General features: G+C 40.7%; 1 protein-coding gene across 1 annotated transcript in view; it reads right to left on the bottom strand.

Moving 5' to 3' along the window:
• The window catches only part of NBAS (NBAS subunit of NRZ tethering complex), a 351,301-nt gene that overhangs the window by 138,240 nt on the left and 194,590 nt on the right, over nucleotides 1-18,471 (bottom strand). Inside the window, exons 36-38 of the mRNA XM_028099384.2 lie at nucleotides 11,013-11,177; nucleotides 7,678-7,791; nucleotides 7,021-7,144 (exon numbers count right to left, since the gene is read on the bottom strand). Coding sequence (XP_027955185.2) covers nucleotides 7,021-7,144; nucleotides 7,678-7,791; nucleotides 11,013-11,177 — 403 coding nt within the window. The remainder of the gene's footprint in view (nucleotides 1-7,020; nucleotides 7,145-7,677; nucleotides 7,792-11,012; nucleotides 11,178-18,471) is intronic.

Consider the following 18,471-nt stretch of genomic DNA (forward strand, 5'->3'; position numbering starts at 1 on the left):
AGTCTAAGAACTCGGACTTCTACTAGAAGTAATTGATTAACTCTTGGAAGGCTTTGAGTATGGGAGTGACATAGTCTGAAACACATCTTAACAGGATCCCTCTGGGTGTTCGGTGGAGAAAAAAAATTAAGGGTAGGGGGCATGAGGAAAAGCCTGGAGACCAGTTCAGAGGGGACAACAAGAGTCCAGGCTGGTGTCACATAAATATTTCCTTGGTTTCCCAATCATTTACTGCATGATTTTGTGTCCCAGAATTCAGAATGTTTTAGACTTCCAGGAAGTTATACTGTAACTATATCACATATTATATGATACCTTCAGCCAGCCTGAGAGCACCCAATAATCAAGGACATTAATATTCTGCTGTAAAACATTTAAATGCTCACACTAAACGAGATAAAGCAAAGACTTAAATAACCTCATGTCAGCTTAGTTCAGGTTTTGATGCCAAATTACAAAAAGTCCTTAAAGCATTTTGGATTTTAGATCAGAGTCTTAATTTTCCTCACATGTAAACTAAGATTAAATGAAGTAAAGCGCAGATCATCTCGTTAGCATATAGAAAGCACCCAGAAAGTTCCTTCCCCCATCTCTATAAACTACAGACTTGAGGAAACAAATCATTTTCTTCATTTCTTCATTTAGGACACTCTTTGATTTCCCCCCAAAATGACAGATAATAGGTTCTTCCATTAGTAACTGCCATGGCCGTAACAGAGGTGATTACTTCCATTTTATATAAATCATAGTTATTAATGATTTAGCTACTGCATTTAGGCGTGTAGACTAATTGCAGCAGGAAGACAACAGCAAGACTTACAGTCACACCCGATTAGCTGACGCACTTCTGGAACCATCCTCGCTGTTACTCAGCTGCTTCTCACGGAGCACTCAACACTTATTTGAACTAGTTATTCCTCCCAACCTCTCTGTGGAAGAAAGTAATTGTTTTCCTCAATCAACAAAGGGGATTTAGAATCAGAGCAAGTCCTTTTCCATTGGCCCTGTGCCAATACATAAGTGAATCACACCAGTCTCAGGGAAAAATGTTCCTTTGGGAGCTCTCTGTTCTAACAAACTCAACAATCCTCTCCTTTCCACTTTCTCTCAGGGCTCACCCAAGTACAAGGCACTGCCACACGGTCCCTCCTCCAGGGTTCCCCGGCAGCTCTCCTCAAATGACCCTCCTCCATGTCTGTGTCACCAGACCCTCTTCTCCTCAACTGCTGAATGTGGGAATTCAGTTAGACTGTTTCATGACCCTCTGTTAATCCCACTTCACAAGTTCCTCCCAGAACTCAGACAATACCTCACTGTATTCCCCCAACTTTTATCTCTAGAGTCCTGACCCATTTCACAAGACCTGCATTACCAACTGCTTGTTGGGACACTGCCACTCAAATATTCCCCCACATTACTAATTCTTTACCCAGTATCGTTCGTATTTCTGACAATGGTGCACTATTCTCCCCACTAGCAAAACATAAAATCCCAGAGTCATCTTGGACTTCACCCTCCTCTCTGCTCCCAACCATCAGCCATCCAAGCAAGCTGATTCATTTCCAAAGAACTCTTTCCCACACTTTCTATTTTCACAGCCACACACTGTAGTTTAAAAATTGGACTCTTTCAACAACCTTCCGACCTTGCTTGATGCCTTCAGTCTTTCTTCTTCCAATCCATTCTAAAACAGCACTTTCATACTACTTTTCTATTAATTTTAATCAAGAACTAGCGTAATCATGTCTCGACAGCTTAAAACACACACACACACGCACGCACACACACACGCGCGCGCGCACACACACACACACACACACACACACCCTCTTCAATGGTTTGCCATTTCATAAAGAATGAAAATTAAATTCTGTTTGGTACGTAAGGTCTCTGTAAATATGAGCCAAAATTAATTTGTGGTTTTAACTGATATTATCCATATTCTATACACCAGCCAAATTAGTCTGACACTCAAATGACTTATGTGCAAATTCTCTGCACTGTGCTCATGCCATTGCTTTATAGAACAAAAGTAATTATTATAAAACAAAAATACCTATCATTTTTAAACTATCTGCTCTGCTGGGAGAAGCCAGATAGGAGAAAAATGTTTTGCATGAATTAGCTCTAAGTGTCACAAAAACCCCACAAAGGAAATAGTATTACCTCACTGCTTTTACACCGGCTTGGAAAGCTAACATAAATGACCGAAACTGGGAAAGGTGGCTAATCTGTCAAGACAGTGTTATGAACTAGATGTCTGTGCTCCCCCAAAATTTATTTGTCGAAGCCCTGATCCACAGTGTGATGGACGTGGGCCTCTGGGAGGTAATCAGGGTTATATGAGGTCATGCCCCTGGGCACCAAAACCTTCTAGGCAGCATGGAGACTCAAGGATTCTTACAAAGTGGAAATCAAACCCCACATATAGGAAGTTTCTTAGTCTTTGAATCTGCAAGCCATTGAAGCAACATTTGACAAAACTATCAGGGAGAATGTGAAGTAGATTGATCCCATGGGGTCTCACTGGGATTCACCAGATGTCACACTTGCCACAGATGGGAGTCACAGTGATTTGACATTAACATTAAGGTATATGAAAAACAACCAAAAAAAAGAGCCTACCCTACATTTACTTATCAGTGTGTATGAATTTAATTTGCAATGCTGGTTCTAAAATCTTGAATATGACGCATTTTCTAAACAAGGTATACAGCCAAAATCAGATGAAATCTACACCCAAGCCTCCAAGCACTAATTCTGTGCAAATTCAGTACCTCTGGAAAGCACTCTATGATAAATTTAATTCCAGAATTAAATTCATATAGGAAAGCTGCCCATATTATTGATTTGGAAATCATCAGCCATTAAATCATTCCTTTAGCTAAATAAATAATGATCAATTTTCTTCAGCTAGTCTCCATAAAAACCTTTTCATCAACTTTATTAAAAAAATTCTGAAAAGTAAGATCATGTTGGGAAGTTTAATTTGTATTATGACCTACTTGTGACCCAAAGTCAGAAGTCATATTTTTACAATTTTTTAATTTGGGTCATTTAACCTATATCATTCTTCAATTCTGCTGAGTTCCTGACAAAATTCAAAGATACCTATTTCAGATAAGTTAGCATTCTCAAGAGATATCTAACGTGTCAGTATTTATGAACATGCATCATAAATTACAACCCCAAATGCAAAATAAAGGATTATTAAAATCACTTCTATATTTTAAGCAAAAATTCATTTTTAATACATACAAGGGTTCTGAAAGCTTTTCCCCACTCAATTCAACAAAATCGGAAAAAATTTTTAATGCTTTAATGGACTTGGATTCTTTCCCTTGGTGGAGTAGTAAAAGCTGAGCGTCAGAAAAGACAATTTGAAGAAACACCAGGACTGAAAGGAAACACGTGCAGTCCCGCTAAAATCTCACAGACACACTAAAAGAGCACACACACCCCTAGGCCTCGGATTTAGCTGCACCGGGCACGCAGCCTCCATCCCTGTCCCAGCAGCGAATTGATGCGCGCACCATGCTCACTTTCATCATTGTGGAGAGACACTGCACCTGCCACACAGAAAACCCAAGCAGCCCGAAACACATGTTAGAAATAGACAGGACACTCAGGGTTTGACCCTCAGGTGGGAGAGTCCAGATGCAGACATCAAAGGTACAGATACATGGCTTTCTCCAGACTGTCAGGTGAGAGGCTCAGAAAGCAAGTGTGTCAGTTTGAAGAATAGACCTGATAGGTGGGGAGATGCTAGCAATGTTAAGTGAAACTTCCAAAGGGTCTGAACCACAGCTTAACAACTAAATTGCTTTAGGAACTCCAGAAAATATGTAATGCATGGGCCACAGTCCAGAGGTTCTGAAATACAGAACCTGGATCCCAGGATCCCAGGCTTCCGTACTTCTTAAAAATTCCCTAAGGGGTTCTAAATGTGAAACAAGGATGAACGACAGCAGCTGGCCTTGGAAACAAGGGGAAATGATAACTGGATCGGCTACAACACACGAAGACTCCAAGAACTGTTAACACAGGCCGGGGACCAGTCTACGAAACGGTGCCCAAGAGGGACCCATCATCACTGCTCGTGAGCAACAGTCCAGGGACAGAACCTACAAGCTGCTGCGCCCATTTTACAGAAAACAAGGTAAAGAAAAACTAAATAATACTCTTCTGCTTGAAACCCCTACAGCTTTCAGTGGAAGGTTCATTTAAAACATTTAACTTAGCACACGAGGCCTTTCATCTCTTCCCAGTCTTGTGTTGCCTTGTTTCTTCATTGGTTGCCTACATATACTCTTCTTTCCAGGTGTCAGAATAACCTACAAATCCCTGGAAAACTGTGATGTTCGCCATCTTTGCTTCTGTGAATTTTATTCCCTCTTCCAAAGTATGCCCCTTCTCCCTCTCCCACCTCCCTCTCAATTTCCACCCACCCTGGTCTTTCTATCTACATTGCCCTTGTTCATCCTTCAAAACCCAGGTCAAGTATCACCCAGCTCCAGGAAGACTCTTCAAACCCCTTCCCACTCCGCTGTCACATGTCTGTGATCCCAGCGCCTCTTGTGCTGGACTGTTACAGGCCTTATCATACACAAATTTGTCTGTCTCCTCACCCCAAGGGGAAGCCCTCTCAAGATAGGACCATGTCTTCTTTAACTTTACATTCCAAGTACAAGGACTCTGAAGAATGATTCCTTCATGAATAATGAACACATGGTGAGAAAAGGAACGAGACAGGGAAACCCTGATTCATAGTTAGGTATGTCTCCCCTACTCCAATAGCTCCTGAGAAACACCTATTTGCTTCATGTTTCATGATCATTTGGATGCCTCATCATTTAGTTAGCAACTGTAGCAGAGATGGTCAAGTACCTCAAGACCCTATGAAAAGGGGAGGCCTAATAACCCAGAAATCTGTGCCTCACACAGGCCTTTCACTTTCTCCAAGAAAACAGCTCTGGAAAAATAGAAGCCTTCATAAACTGAGAAATCATTTTGAGAAGGCATCCATCTCTGGGACCTTTATAATGTGATGCCATTATCTTGCCTTTTTGCGAAGAGGTGCCCACACTCACACATCTGTATGCTGCAAGCTAAATAATAGAAATATTGTGTGAATCAATGTTTCCAAACTTCTTGGTTATGATTTCAGGCATTATTATGCCAACCAGTGGGTGATACACTTCCACACCCAACCCACTATTTTCTTAAGGTCTTAGATTCTATCCGTGCAAACCATCTCAATAATCAATCACAGCTTGATCCATAAGCAAATAATTAAAGATAATTTACCTAGAAGCAAGTTTGAGGAACAAATGAGTGAAACAGAGGACACCTCCTATTTCTCTGTTACCTGCAGAATTTTACTGTGAGTATGGAAATGTCATGTGTGGTCAAATGAAAGGGGAATAAACCATAATTCCATTTTGAGGTGTTTTTCTCTTCAGGACAATTTTTCCTCCTCAGCACAAACTCCACCTTGCAAAAATGCTATCTTTAATAGATTGACAAGTTTTGAATAGAAAATACCAAACTAAACAACAACACTGGCAGGTTTTTTGTTTGTTACTGTTACTCCTTTTTTTGATTCAGGGTCTAGCACAGCACCAAACGTGGACAATACTACCCACTGCAATGATCAGACAAAGCTGAATCTGAATTAAGCTCAACCTACCACTGGCTTTGTTAACTAAAACAACAACAACAACAAAAACCACAAGGACTTCATGTCTCTGAGATATGGGTCTTTATCTCTGAAATAGGAGTGATGGTAAATATCAGGTGGTCTGTTATTAAGTAAGATACTGTACTAATAGCATTTGATATAGGTCTCCTCTTACTGTAGACAAAGTAAATGTTAGCTACAAATAAATGTCTATGGAATTGAAAAAAATAAAAGATAATTTTAAAAAGTAGTAATAAAGAATAATTAAAAGGGTAAATAGCAATTTACGTATATTCAGCATTATTTGTAAGGTGTGCCATGAATTTAATAATAGCTTTTTGGAGGAGAAAAAAAAAAAAAACAAACAAATGTACTCATCAACTGTGAGATACCCTGATTTCAGAAATAAAGGTAAAAAAAAAATGCATCTCAGAACTGAAGGAAAATGGTATACTTAGGAAAAACCTCTAGTATTCAAGAGGCCCGCACAGTAGATAGAAAAAATGGTACTTGCTTCCCCTCTTCCCAACTACATATAACTATTGATTCAAAGAAGGATTATCCAAAAATGAGTGACAGGATCAGGTTTCTGGGAAAACGGCAGTTTTATTCCCCATTTACATTTTCCCCAAATTTTATTCCATGCAGCAATGTGCTCAGTTAAGACCACATCATCCAGGTTTACTGGCAGTGAGAGACAGCCAGAAATATCTAAGTGGAAGGCGTAGATAGGGCTACCAAGGAGACTGCTTTGCCCTACTTCCTCTCTTCTCCTTACTGATGCCTGGAGCTCCAGCAGCCTTTGTATCATGAGGTATTCACTAAAGATGCAGAGCAGAGAGAGGGGGAACTGAAAAAAAAAGCAGTCAAGGAAACTACCCTGGAACCTTAAAAAGAAGTAAGGAGACTAAAGAGAAAAAAAAAAACATACAAATGGAAAGGTAACTTTGGTGAACTTACATACATTTAATTCTTTCCAAAAAATTCTACACAGAAAGATATGCAGCCACGGAGAAAATTCTTAAGATGAAATATACATCTACATTCTGTGAAGCAAATACTTAAGAGTTCTTAATTAACACATAAAATCAGAAACACCTGTAAGAATCACTTCAATTATATCATACTTATCCTTTTAAATCCTCAATATTAGTAAGTATCCGGAAAACTGAGAGTACTCAAATGTTCTAAATAAATGCATGATGGTGTCAAGTTAAGCTATTCAGAATTACAAAACTTTATTATTGTTTTTCCCCACTCCCATTCACTCATCATTTTTCATTTATGGTTCCCCTAATAGGAGTTACACACTGTCAGGGAACTAGAACCTTCTTTCATACCTTCTGTTGTTGGAAATACCTCTTCCCCTTCCGTTTTAGTCTCAGCCAGCTTTCCAGTTCTTAGCAATACCTCTGCAAAGCTTTCCACTGGAACATGCTGGTGGGGCTCATAGGTCACTGCAGACTAGACAGAAGCAGTTACACCTTTTAGCAGGCACCTTTTTTCTTTGAAGATATTCTTAGAACAGAATTACAGGATTTTATATCTTTTGATGATTCAAATTATAACTTCTCACTTACTAAAACATATTATTTTATATGTAAAGCTTGAAACAGATTTCAATCTCATAATGTAATATATACAAGTCACATAAAACCAGGTCGCCTAGATAGCTCAGTCACTTAAGCATCCAACTCTTGATTTCAGCTCGTCATGATCTCCAGGTTGTGAGACTGAGCCCGGCATCGGGCTCTGCGCTCAGCAGAAGTCTGCTTGAGGTGCTCTCTCTCCCTCTCCCCCTCCCCCAACTCACTCCCTCTCTCTAAATCTTTAAAAAATATATATATTAAAAAAAAGTCACATAAAACCAGTGAATAACATGAGTAAGAACAAAGCTAAAGAAGTACATTTTCAGGAACACTTTCATTTTTGTTTATACTAAAATGCCCACAACAGCATGACAGTTGAATCTATGTTCTTCAGCACACTGTCCTTACCTCTGTGACAAAGGGATCGGAGAGGACAGATTCATAAAAAGGATGACAGCCTTGTTTTTCTAGACCTTCATTGGCTATGGTTCCAGTTTGATAAGCACCACCGAATTCTTGTCCCTAAACAGAACAAAGTGAAGAACAGTGGACAGAAGGAAAGAGTGCTGGGGCGGAAGCGGAGAGGAGAAGGGGGGCTACTTCCGGAGCAATGGACCCACGTGAACTGTGGGACCTACTGTGTGTCAGTGTGACGTGGACACCCAGCAGAGCGGCCAAGAATGGCACCCACATTCTAAAAGCAGCCCTTCAACCTCAGCCTGCAGTGCCTTCTGATTTTCCTGGTCATTTAGACATCAATGTGTTAAAAACAAAGAAGCAATCAGTGTTAAACACATGACAAGTTTTCTATCCTACAGTCAGAGTAACCTGCCTAAAACATCATTTCGTACATATTGCTCGCCTGCTCAACACACCTTTAGTGGCTCTGAACAAGACTAACAGGCCACAGTAGCAAGTCTAAACTATGTAAAATAACATTTAAAGTTATTCAATGTCAATCAAACATTCAAGGCTAATTCCCTATTCCAACCAAGATCTACTTCACGCATCCTACCAGCTTCTATGCCTTTCTTCCACCACACGGGCCCTGTCCATGCTGACTGCCTCGTCAGACCCCACCCTGCTTCCAGGCCCACCCAGGATCTCACCTGCTGAAACCCTACCAAGCTGGAGGCAAGATGGAAGTGCACCCCTTGCCTCATCCCCGCCACCCCACAACTGCCTTCAGGACCTGTCAGCAGCGGTCCTCACTGGCAAGCGCTTTCGGATACCTAGTAGTTAATTGTCTTCAGGTTGACCTTCCTCAGATCGTAAAGCTCCTCACTGGAAGAGCCAAGTCAAACACAGTCACCCATTCCTCCGAGTTTACAGAGTCCTCACTTGATGCCAACCACAACCTTGGGAAACCGTGAAGGCACTACTGGAAATGATGACGAGAATGACAACTGACACTTAGAAAAACAATCTGGCATCAGGCACAGGGTTACACACTTCGTCTGAGGCACGTACACTCAAAAAGTCCAAGACGCGAGACAGAGAAGTCACCATAATCATACCCAGTGTGATACACACAAGGAGAAGAGACATGCAGGCGTACCCCGAGTCAAGCACCCACCATCTCAGTCTGTGGGATCGACATTTACCCAGCCATCTCGGCTACATCACCCTTGCTTCCCCTCCTCCCTGCATATCCCACATCCAGACCATCCGCAGGTCCACAAAATTCATCTCCCACTTGCTTCGCCGCTGCCCCGGTCCACCCCTCCGCCACCTCTCCCCTGGAGCACCAGACCAGAGACCTCTTTGCCCCTGCCCTGACTCATGCTGCCAGTTCTCCACAAAGCACTTAGATGGTCTTCGGAAAGTGAATCTGGACCACACAACTGCACTGCCTACATTCGCCAACCACTTCCCGTCCTACTCAGAATAAAATCCGGGGTCCTCCTCACAGTCTGTACACGGCGTGGCACGTCGGCCTCTTCTTGCCACCTCCTTGATTTCATCTCCCTTCATTCCTCCCGCTGTTTACCCTGTTCATACTACACAAGCCTCCTTTCTGTTCTACGAAGATGTCAAGCATCTTCCTTCAGAAAGGGCTCTCTGTACTTGTTCTGCTTGGCCCCGTCAGGCTTCTGCTCAAGAGTGACTCCTGACACACCAGGCTTCTGATCTAAATCAGACCTTCACTCCCCCAATGTCAAGCACTCTCCTCTTACCCTGGGTTTCTTTGTCTCCCCCACTGAAATACAGGCTCTGCACGTGAAGGGTTTCCCAACTCTGCTCCCAATCGCTAGCATGAGCTTTGGCACACAGAAAGCACCTGAGGCGTATTTGGAGCATGAATGAAATGAACGATACACCCACTGAGTGTTTGGGGTGAACGTATAAACAAGCATGTTTCTTTGTCCTTCAAGCTTTCCAGAGAGACTAAGGGCTGCAGTGTGAGAATGCAGGGAAGACAGCAGGGGAGCAATACGTTCACTGGTCACAGAAAGCACACTCCATCGTTATACCACTTGTCCCGACCTCTATTTCCAGAATGGGTGAAAGAATATGTTACGCTGTTCTCTTTACCTAAAGCACCTACGAAAAACTGAATGTGTCATCTGCTAAAATTCACATGTTGAAATTCTAAGCCCCCAAAACATGATGGTATTAAGAGGTGGGGCCTTTGGGTGCATATACACAATGGAACATTACTCTGCTATAAAAAAGAAAGAGATCTTGTCATTTGCGACCACATGGATGGATTTAGAGGGCATTATGCTAAGGGAAATAAGTCAGACAAATGTATGATTTCACTTACATGTAGAATCTAAAAAACAAATGAGCAAACAAACAAAAAAGCATAAGCAGACCCATAAATAAGAGAACTGATGACTGCCAGAGGGAAGGGGGTGGGGGATGAGCAAAGTGGGTGAAGGGGAGGGGAAGGTCCAGGCTTCCAGCTATGGAATGAGTAAGTCACGGGTTATGAAAGTACAGGGAACACAGTCAAGGTACTGTAATAGTGTTATATCATGACAGATGGTAGATATACTTGTGAGTACAGCATAATGCATACAGTTATCAAATCTCTGTTGTGCATTTGAAACTACTGTTACATTCCACGTCAACTATACTTTAATTAAAAGTAAATAAATACGTTTAAAAAAAATAAGATACGGGGGCCTTTGGGAGGTGATGGGCTCATGAGGTTGGAGCCCTCGGAATGGGACTAGCCCCCTATACTATACAAGAGACTGCAAAGAGCTCCCTCAACCCTTCCAACACGTGAGAACACAGCAAGCAGACCCCACCAGAAGCTAATTTGCCAGAGCTTTGATCTTGGACTTCCCAACCCCTAGAACCGTGAGGAAGAAATGTTTGTTGTTTAAGCCCCACAGTATGTGGTATGATTGTTCTAGTAGCCCCAATAACCTCAGCCCCCATGCCATCTTCCAGTGCTTTTCCTCGACTACTGGCCCAGAGAAATAGAGCAAAAACAAGTAAGCACCGATGAAATCATTTTCCTTTTCATCCCACTAAATTTTAATTCTGACATCAAATCCAAGCCCACCCCAATCTGTATCAGTGTCTTTTGCAAGCACCCTATGGGAGTCGGTTACATTCTATAAAATAAGTGACTCTTCCCCTATCTGATGGGAGGCCTCGATTTCTTCAGAGATTTAATAATCTAGGGAAGATAAAGCTGTTCACAACATGAAAACGACTGAGAAGTAGTGCTAATGCGTTGACAGAAGCCCCAGGATGGATTTTGAAAAGACAGAGGTCTTGCTTACGTGAAGCGGTCGGAGGTAAGTTAAGGACTTCTTCCACCACTGCCCATCACTGACCGCCTGCAGCACGGCCTTGGTGGTGGTTGTGGTGCTGGACAGGACCTTCCTGGTAGCAGCTGTGCTCCAGCCTAAGAGGTCGGAGTTGCTGCCAGGAACACCAGCTTCACCCTAGTTAAAACAGAAAACGCCAAGAGCAAAAAATGCACATGGCCAGAAGAACAGAGAGTGATCATGAGACTACTTACACTTCTCAGACACGAGAAATTTAAAACTCCGTCTTTGCTAGCAACAAAAAAATGTGAAACAAAGCACTACTGGCGGCGTATCATACCTCCTTGGATCATGTACAAAAGAAATTTGGTAAAGGAAAAACCATCACCGTGCATTAGTCAAATAATCCCCTTCAGAAACATTTATGAAGCAAATAATGGGTTCTTTTTTACCAATCTAATATCCTACCAATGAAAAACTCATGTTTATTTCTTAGACATTTGAAAATATTTATTATATAGGTTAATTACAAAATAAGTTATTCATTTGAACAATGCTATGGTGACCCAGACAAAGACAGAGGATTTGGAGGACCCATCTATAAATGTTGAAAGGTATTCTGTTTTTCATCTAAACAAGTGGATGATTAATAGTGTTTAAAAGGTTTATAACATGAAACCTCCTGCCAATCTTGAAGCAATCAGCTAAAATTCTGACTCTCCATTTACTCATCTGAGAGATTCCATGTGGAGAAAAATGCTAATACATTGACTTTTTTTTTTTTTAAGATTTTACTTATTTAGTTGACAGAGAGAGACGCAGCAAGAGAGGGAACACAAGCCGGGGGAGAGGGAGAAGCAGGCCTCCCACCAAGCAGGGAGCCCGACGTGGGGCTCGATCCCAGGACCCCGGGATCATGACCTGAGCCAAAGGCAGACACTTAACGACTGAGCCACCCAGGCGCCCCTACAGTAACATTATTTTAAATAGAAACAATAACAACCACATCTGCTTTTGATCAAAGAAAAACACTACTTGTTCTACAAAAACAAAGCTCTTGGTTTAGTGTTTATCTACTTCCACTTACTTTTTCTTAAGTTTCCCATTTAAATGAAAGCGAAGTTAAGGCCTAGTCCCTCTATTTCAATAGCCTTCCTGATACTGATAGAAGGAGAGCGTAGTTTGGCTATTTAGGTCCACATCACATCACTTATTCATGCATTATAAAATAAAAAACGTAAATCATGTAATCACTCAGTACTTGCCAGGACATCACACATCACAAACACTGAGGATACAAATGCACTGTTGTAGACCAAACTGACAGCTGCCCTACATGGTAAGTAGAATCATAGGCCCCAAAGATGTCGATGTTCTAATCCCTAGACCCTGGCAATACACTGCATTCCACGGCAAAGGGATTTTGCAGATATGATTAAGGACACACACCTTGAAGTGATTATCTAAATTATCGGAGTGGGACTAACCTAGTCACACAAGCCTTTAAGCAGAGACCCTGTCCCAGCCGGGGTCAGACAGAGGGTGTCTGGGACATGCCATGGGGCAGAGGCAAGAGACACCTGAGGCACGAGGGGACTCAACCCATTATCGCTGACTTGGAAGATAGAGGAAGGGGCCACAAGCCAGGGTGTGAGTGGCATCTAGAAGCTGAGAACAGCCCTTAGGTGACAGCCAGCAAGGCAACAGGGACCTCGGTCCTCTAACCACAAGGAATTGAATTCTGTCAACAACATAAATGAGCATGGAAACAGACCCTTCTTTAGAAGCTCCAGAAAAGAGCACAGCCCTGTTGGCACCATGATTGTGGCCATGTGTGACTAAGGGGAGACCTGCCCAAGTCTGCCAGATTTCTGTCCCACGGGAATTATAATCAATTTGCACCGTTTTTAAGTGGCTAAATTTGTGGTAATATGTTATAGCAGCAATAGAAAACAAATAATATCATGTTAGGATACTTAACTTCTAGAAAACCATTGTGAACTTTACTCTTACTTGCAAAAGGAAATGAATTTAAGCTATGCCAACCAATGCTTACAATTTGTCCAATTTGTCGTTTAAGGTTTCTCGTAAGATTTTCTAAACTGTGCTTTTAACACACACAAAAAAAATTGTGTCCCAACACTATAAGAAATGATAATTATGGAATAGTAATAGTGTTAGCGAAGCTACAATGGCAACCACCTTGCAAAATAAATGTATCAAATCAGGGGCACCTGGGTGGCTCAGTTGGTTGGGCATCCCACTCTTGATCTCAGCTCAGGTCTATGATCTCGGGGTCATGAGTTCAAGCCCACTCTTGATCTCAGCTCAGGTCTATGATCTCGGGGTCATGAGTTCAAGCCCACTCTTGATCTCAGCTCAGGTCTATGATCTCGGGGTCATGAGTTCAAGCCCACTCTTGATCTCAGCTCAGGTCTATGAGCTCGGGGTCATGAGTTCAAGCCCACTCTTGATCTCAGCTCAGGTCTATGAGCTCGGGGTCATGAGTTCAAGCCCACTCTTGATCTCAGCTCAGGTCTATGATCTCGGGGTCATGAGTTCAAGCCCCATGTTGGGCTCCACACTGGGCGTGGAGCTTACTTAAAAAAAAAAGTATCAAATCAATAAGCTGTATCCTTTAAGCTAACACAAGGTTTTATGTCAAATATATCTCAATTTAAAAAAAGTTTTAAAAACTTGTGTTTCCTATGAACTTTTTGGACATTGGGAAAAGTATAAACTATCAACTCAGTGCAATCACTGTAATTTGATTATGAAAATAACATAAAAAATGGAGTTTAATAAGGAAAAAATCATGGTAAGTTGCTTGTATACTCATAAGGGCAACCATGCTAAAAAAAAAAAAAATAATTGTTTGGAGTTTAGCTCATTATCCAATGCTTCTGAAAGGACAAGGTAGAAAGTCCTACGTAGGAAAACATAGAATTCTCCCTCCAAGTCTAATAAGGATGACAGCGTACTGTGTGCCAGGACTGCACAAAGTGCTTCATATGTGACTGGGCATAAAAACTGGAAGGGAACACAAAAAAACACAAATAGTTCTAATGGTTGCATTACTACAATTCTTTTCTTTCCGTAATTTCTTCACTGTGTGAGATGGCAGTAGAGGCTGATTTATTCTCCACTTTGGTACCACTGACAGCTGGTTCATCATGTCGGACTTAAGTCAACAGAAGAAAAACAAGCTGATTCCCAGGGGCCCCTCTTTTCTCAGAAGGCCCCAAGCCCCCCCAACAAGCTTCTGATGGTGCACAGTGGCAAAGTTACCTCCAGGTCCCAGCCTGCATTTCTGGAGTGGGGCCTTTTCCCACTGGACAGCTGCTGGCAATCATGCGTGTCACCCACCAAGTCCGGCCCAAGCGCTGCTCTCTGGGCTACTGAAAATCCTGGAGATCGTGGACACTTGGGCTTCAGTCGGATTCTGAGTTTTTCCCCCTAATAACTGTGCACAGAGTGGAAACAGCTCTGTGTGTCCCTCTGTGCATAACACTGCCAAAAATAGTTCTTTGCCAGAAATAAAGCTCAGAAGGAATCTGAAGTATACATTCTCTCTCTTTATAAAGATACAGATATGTAGATATAGATATGTGTGTATATATGTGTATATATATAAATATATGTAAAATGTATAGTAAGTATCTCAATTTATTGGCTATATTTTTGAATTACTTAAAATTTACATCTGAAAAAAAAAACACCCCAGAAACAAATGAGAATTCATTCACTTACTCAGCAGTTACTGAGTGACTCTTAATTCAGTATCATGCATGATACCAGGCAATGAGGTGATAAAAACAGCCTAAGACACAGTCTGAGCTCACAAGTCGCTCTGAAACTAGGGAAGGAGGCAGAGATGCAGACACGTCACTGCAGAGTAATATCAACGTCTCAAGCCGAGGTGCATAAAAAACACCACGGGAACATGAAGAGAGGTGATACCTCCCCTGCCCGGAGGCACGATCAAAGAAGGCTTCACAGAGAAGGTAATATTCCAGCAGGAAAGATGACAGGGCCCCCAACGGAGGAATGGCAGAGAGAGTTTCAGGCAGACTTATGCAAACCAAGAGCATGAAATAAACAGCATGGCCAACTGGAGGAAACTTGAGCGAGTCAGAGAAGGTGCGGAAGCCGACACACAAGGGCAAGGGGCAGAACATCAGGATGCAAGGAAGGAGAGGGGACTGGAACAAGAGCTCCGCTGACCAGCCCAAAGCACCTCTGCTGCCGCCCTGACAGATGGGAAGCCACTGAAGAACTCTAAACAAAGGGAGTCGCATAATCAGATTTGTGTTTTAAAATATGATGCCAGGCACAAGAATCCAGTTAGGAGGTTGGTGTGCTAGTCCAAGTTTAAACTAATCAGGGACAATTTGAATTAAGATCATAATGCCACAAACGTATGAGGTTACCATAGGGTATTTGTCTACCTGAATGAATACATTAAGTGTAAGTGTTTTTATTCCTAATCCTTCTAAAAGTGAGAAGGGCCTGAGGTAAATCAGATAAGCAGAGAAATCCAACTTTCTAAGAAATAAAGTACATGGTCACCAGATGGGTCTTAGTGAAGAGCTGAGAGAAAGAAGACAAGAACAGAAGAAAAGTCAGGAACATAAGCAAATGTTCACAGTCAGTTGAGCAAGGTTAGATGCCCTGGGGGTAAAAACGAGCAACGTAAGTTACTGAGGAAGAATGAACAGAGGACCAGGTCCACAGAGAGGAATAAGAAAGACCTAGAGACCTTTTCTCCCCCAAGAGCAACGTCTAGTAGAAGTCCTGTTTATAATATGTAAGAAACATAATGGTTACCATTTGCTAAACGCATACTATATGTCAGGTACTGAGCAGGTGCTTCCTATGTTCATTCTTAAATTTTACAGTAACACTGCAGAGTAGGTAGGAGAACGCCATATGATGAAAAAGTAAATTGTAGATCCAGTAAGCAGAATATGCTGCCCACAGGCAACTGGCCTAAGGGTGTCTCCTCTCTTCTTGACCAGGTCTGGCTATCAAAACGTGTGGTCCACTGTTTTTCACAGGGTTCTGACATAATATTACACACACACACACACACACACACACACACACACACACACACACATTTAAGGTCATTTATTCTTCTGTGTTATAAAACTAAAATCTCATTAAAGACGGCTTGAAAAATTCAAAAGATTAGGAGAAAAAAAGATAGTACTTATTCACAATTCCATGATACAAAGACAATACTGCCAGTATACATTCTCTCTTCCTGTCTTTAATCCAGGCTTAAGAGATTTTTCTATAAAACCTTTTTATTCAAGGATAAGATATATTAAAAAATGTGTACACATAAGTGTACAGTTTGATAAAGTGTAACACAGGCAGGTAATCAGCACTTAGTAACAGACCACCACACCAGCATCCCAGATACGGCCTTCGTGGTCACTTCCAGGCACTCCCATGGCTGAGATAAATGCTATTCTGACTTTTGGCAGCATAAATTAGTTTTGCCTATTTTTATACTTTATATGAATGGAATTATGTCCTTTTTTGGGTCTGCTCCCTATCATTCAACATAAATTCATTCATATTCTTGAAAGTAGTCAAAGATTATCCAACTCACTGTCAGTGCAGTGCTGTTACATTGTTAATGTAACAGTATTATATAGTGTGAACATATCAGAACTTACCCTTTTTTCCATTGATGAGCACTTGGATACTTTGCAGTTTGGAGCTAATACCAACAGTGCCAACCTGAACATCTTAATAATTATCTTTTGGTGAACATATGCATTTCTGGAAATAAGGATTACTTAGATATAGAGTATGCATCTGTCCAGACTTAGTAAATCCTGCCAAACATTTTCTAAAATGGTTATACCAACTGAACTCTAACAAGCAATTACAACAGTTCTGGTCACCGCACATCCATGCAAACACTTGGTATTACATTTCTTTTTCCTTTTAGCATTACCAGTGAGTATATAATAGTTAACTCTCTGTGGTTTTAATTTGTATCTCTCTGGTGACTAATGAAGTTGAGTAATTTTTTATGTATATATTGGCCATTTGAGCATCTTCTTTTGTGAAGTGTCTGTTCAAGTGTTTTGCCATTTTTCTGTCGATTATCTGTTTTTTTATGCACCTTGTAATTCTTTATATATTCTGAATACACATCCTTTACTAGATGTATAAATTGTGAATATTTGGCAGATTATCTTTTTATTGTTTTAACGTTGTCTTTTGATCAATAGAAGTACTTAAATTTTAAATTACTCCATTTATCAGTTTTTTTATTTTATGATTAGCATTTTTTGTATATTTAAGAAATCATTGCCTACTCCAAGGTCACAAAGATGCTCTTCCATACTTTCCTTGACATGTAATATTTTTACTAGTAGGTAAAATCCTGTTATGACAGTGTACTACCCCCTCTCCTATGCACCTGTAGTATCAGATGCATCCTTCTAATGCACTTACCATAATATATTGATATTTTGATTTTTTTTGTCTGTCTTCCCAACTAGACAGTAGCTTTTCAAGCATAGGGACTATGTTTATTCATTGCTATATCCTCAAAGTATGTGAAAATCCCTAACCTGTAGTTTGTATCCGTAGATACATGTAAGAAGTCTGGTTTTACTGCCCGTTTGAGGATACATTTTCTAAAGCCTAATATGTTGCACCTATAGTATCTAAATGTTATTCAAATGAGATTTCATGCCACACTTTCAAATCTTGTTCATCTTTAGAATCTTCTTAATCGAGAGGGTATACTGAAAGATTTGAATGTCATCAACTAATCCAAGTATAGAATTAAAAATATAAACAAGGTAAGAAATATGGCACTTACACACAATGCCACTTCACTCAGAGGAAAATCAAGTCAGTTGAAAGATATCAAAAAATATAGGCTATAAAACAATTATTCCATTTCATAAAATGAACCTAAACTTTATTTATAGTTCATATGGATAGGCTAACTCAAGACAGGAAATTTAAGATATATAAAACTTAAAAGTTTGTTTCAGAAGATAAATGAAATTCACATGCTCAGAAATGTACAAGATAAAAGGATTGTAAGAGAGTCCCCTTATGAGAATTACAAAAGATAAAGTAAAATAAAAGGCTCATTTGGGCCACAGAAGAAGCATCAAACTTGGGGACAATCTAACAAGATTATACTGTAACTAGAGAAATTAATGAGGAAAATAGTTTTCGTTCAACTACATGTAATGGGGAAAGAAAAGAGGTTAGGCAAAATTTACTCAAATGATTACTACTGGCACTTTTTATATTCATAGTTGCACACTGCTAATTAATTTAGAATGTGCAACAGCAGAAATAGATTAATTCCCCAAGCCAAATCAACAACTCCCAGCATAAAATTTAACATGAAATCTCATTAATGTCAAGTGTGTTACATAGCTCAAAGGTTAACTTACTAAGCATTAATAGTATCTTCCAAATTCTA

Source organism: Eumetopias jubatus, unplaced genomic scaffold (assembly GCF_037043125.1).
Source record: "Eumetopias jubatus isolate StellerSeaLion01/CBP00866 unplaced genomic scaffold, mEumJub1_p1.0 scaffold_9, whole genome shotgun sequence".
NCBI classification, from domain to species: Eukaryota; Metazoa; Chordata; class Mammalia; order Carnivora; family Otariidae; genus Eumetopias; species Eumetopias jubatus.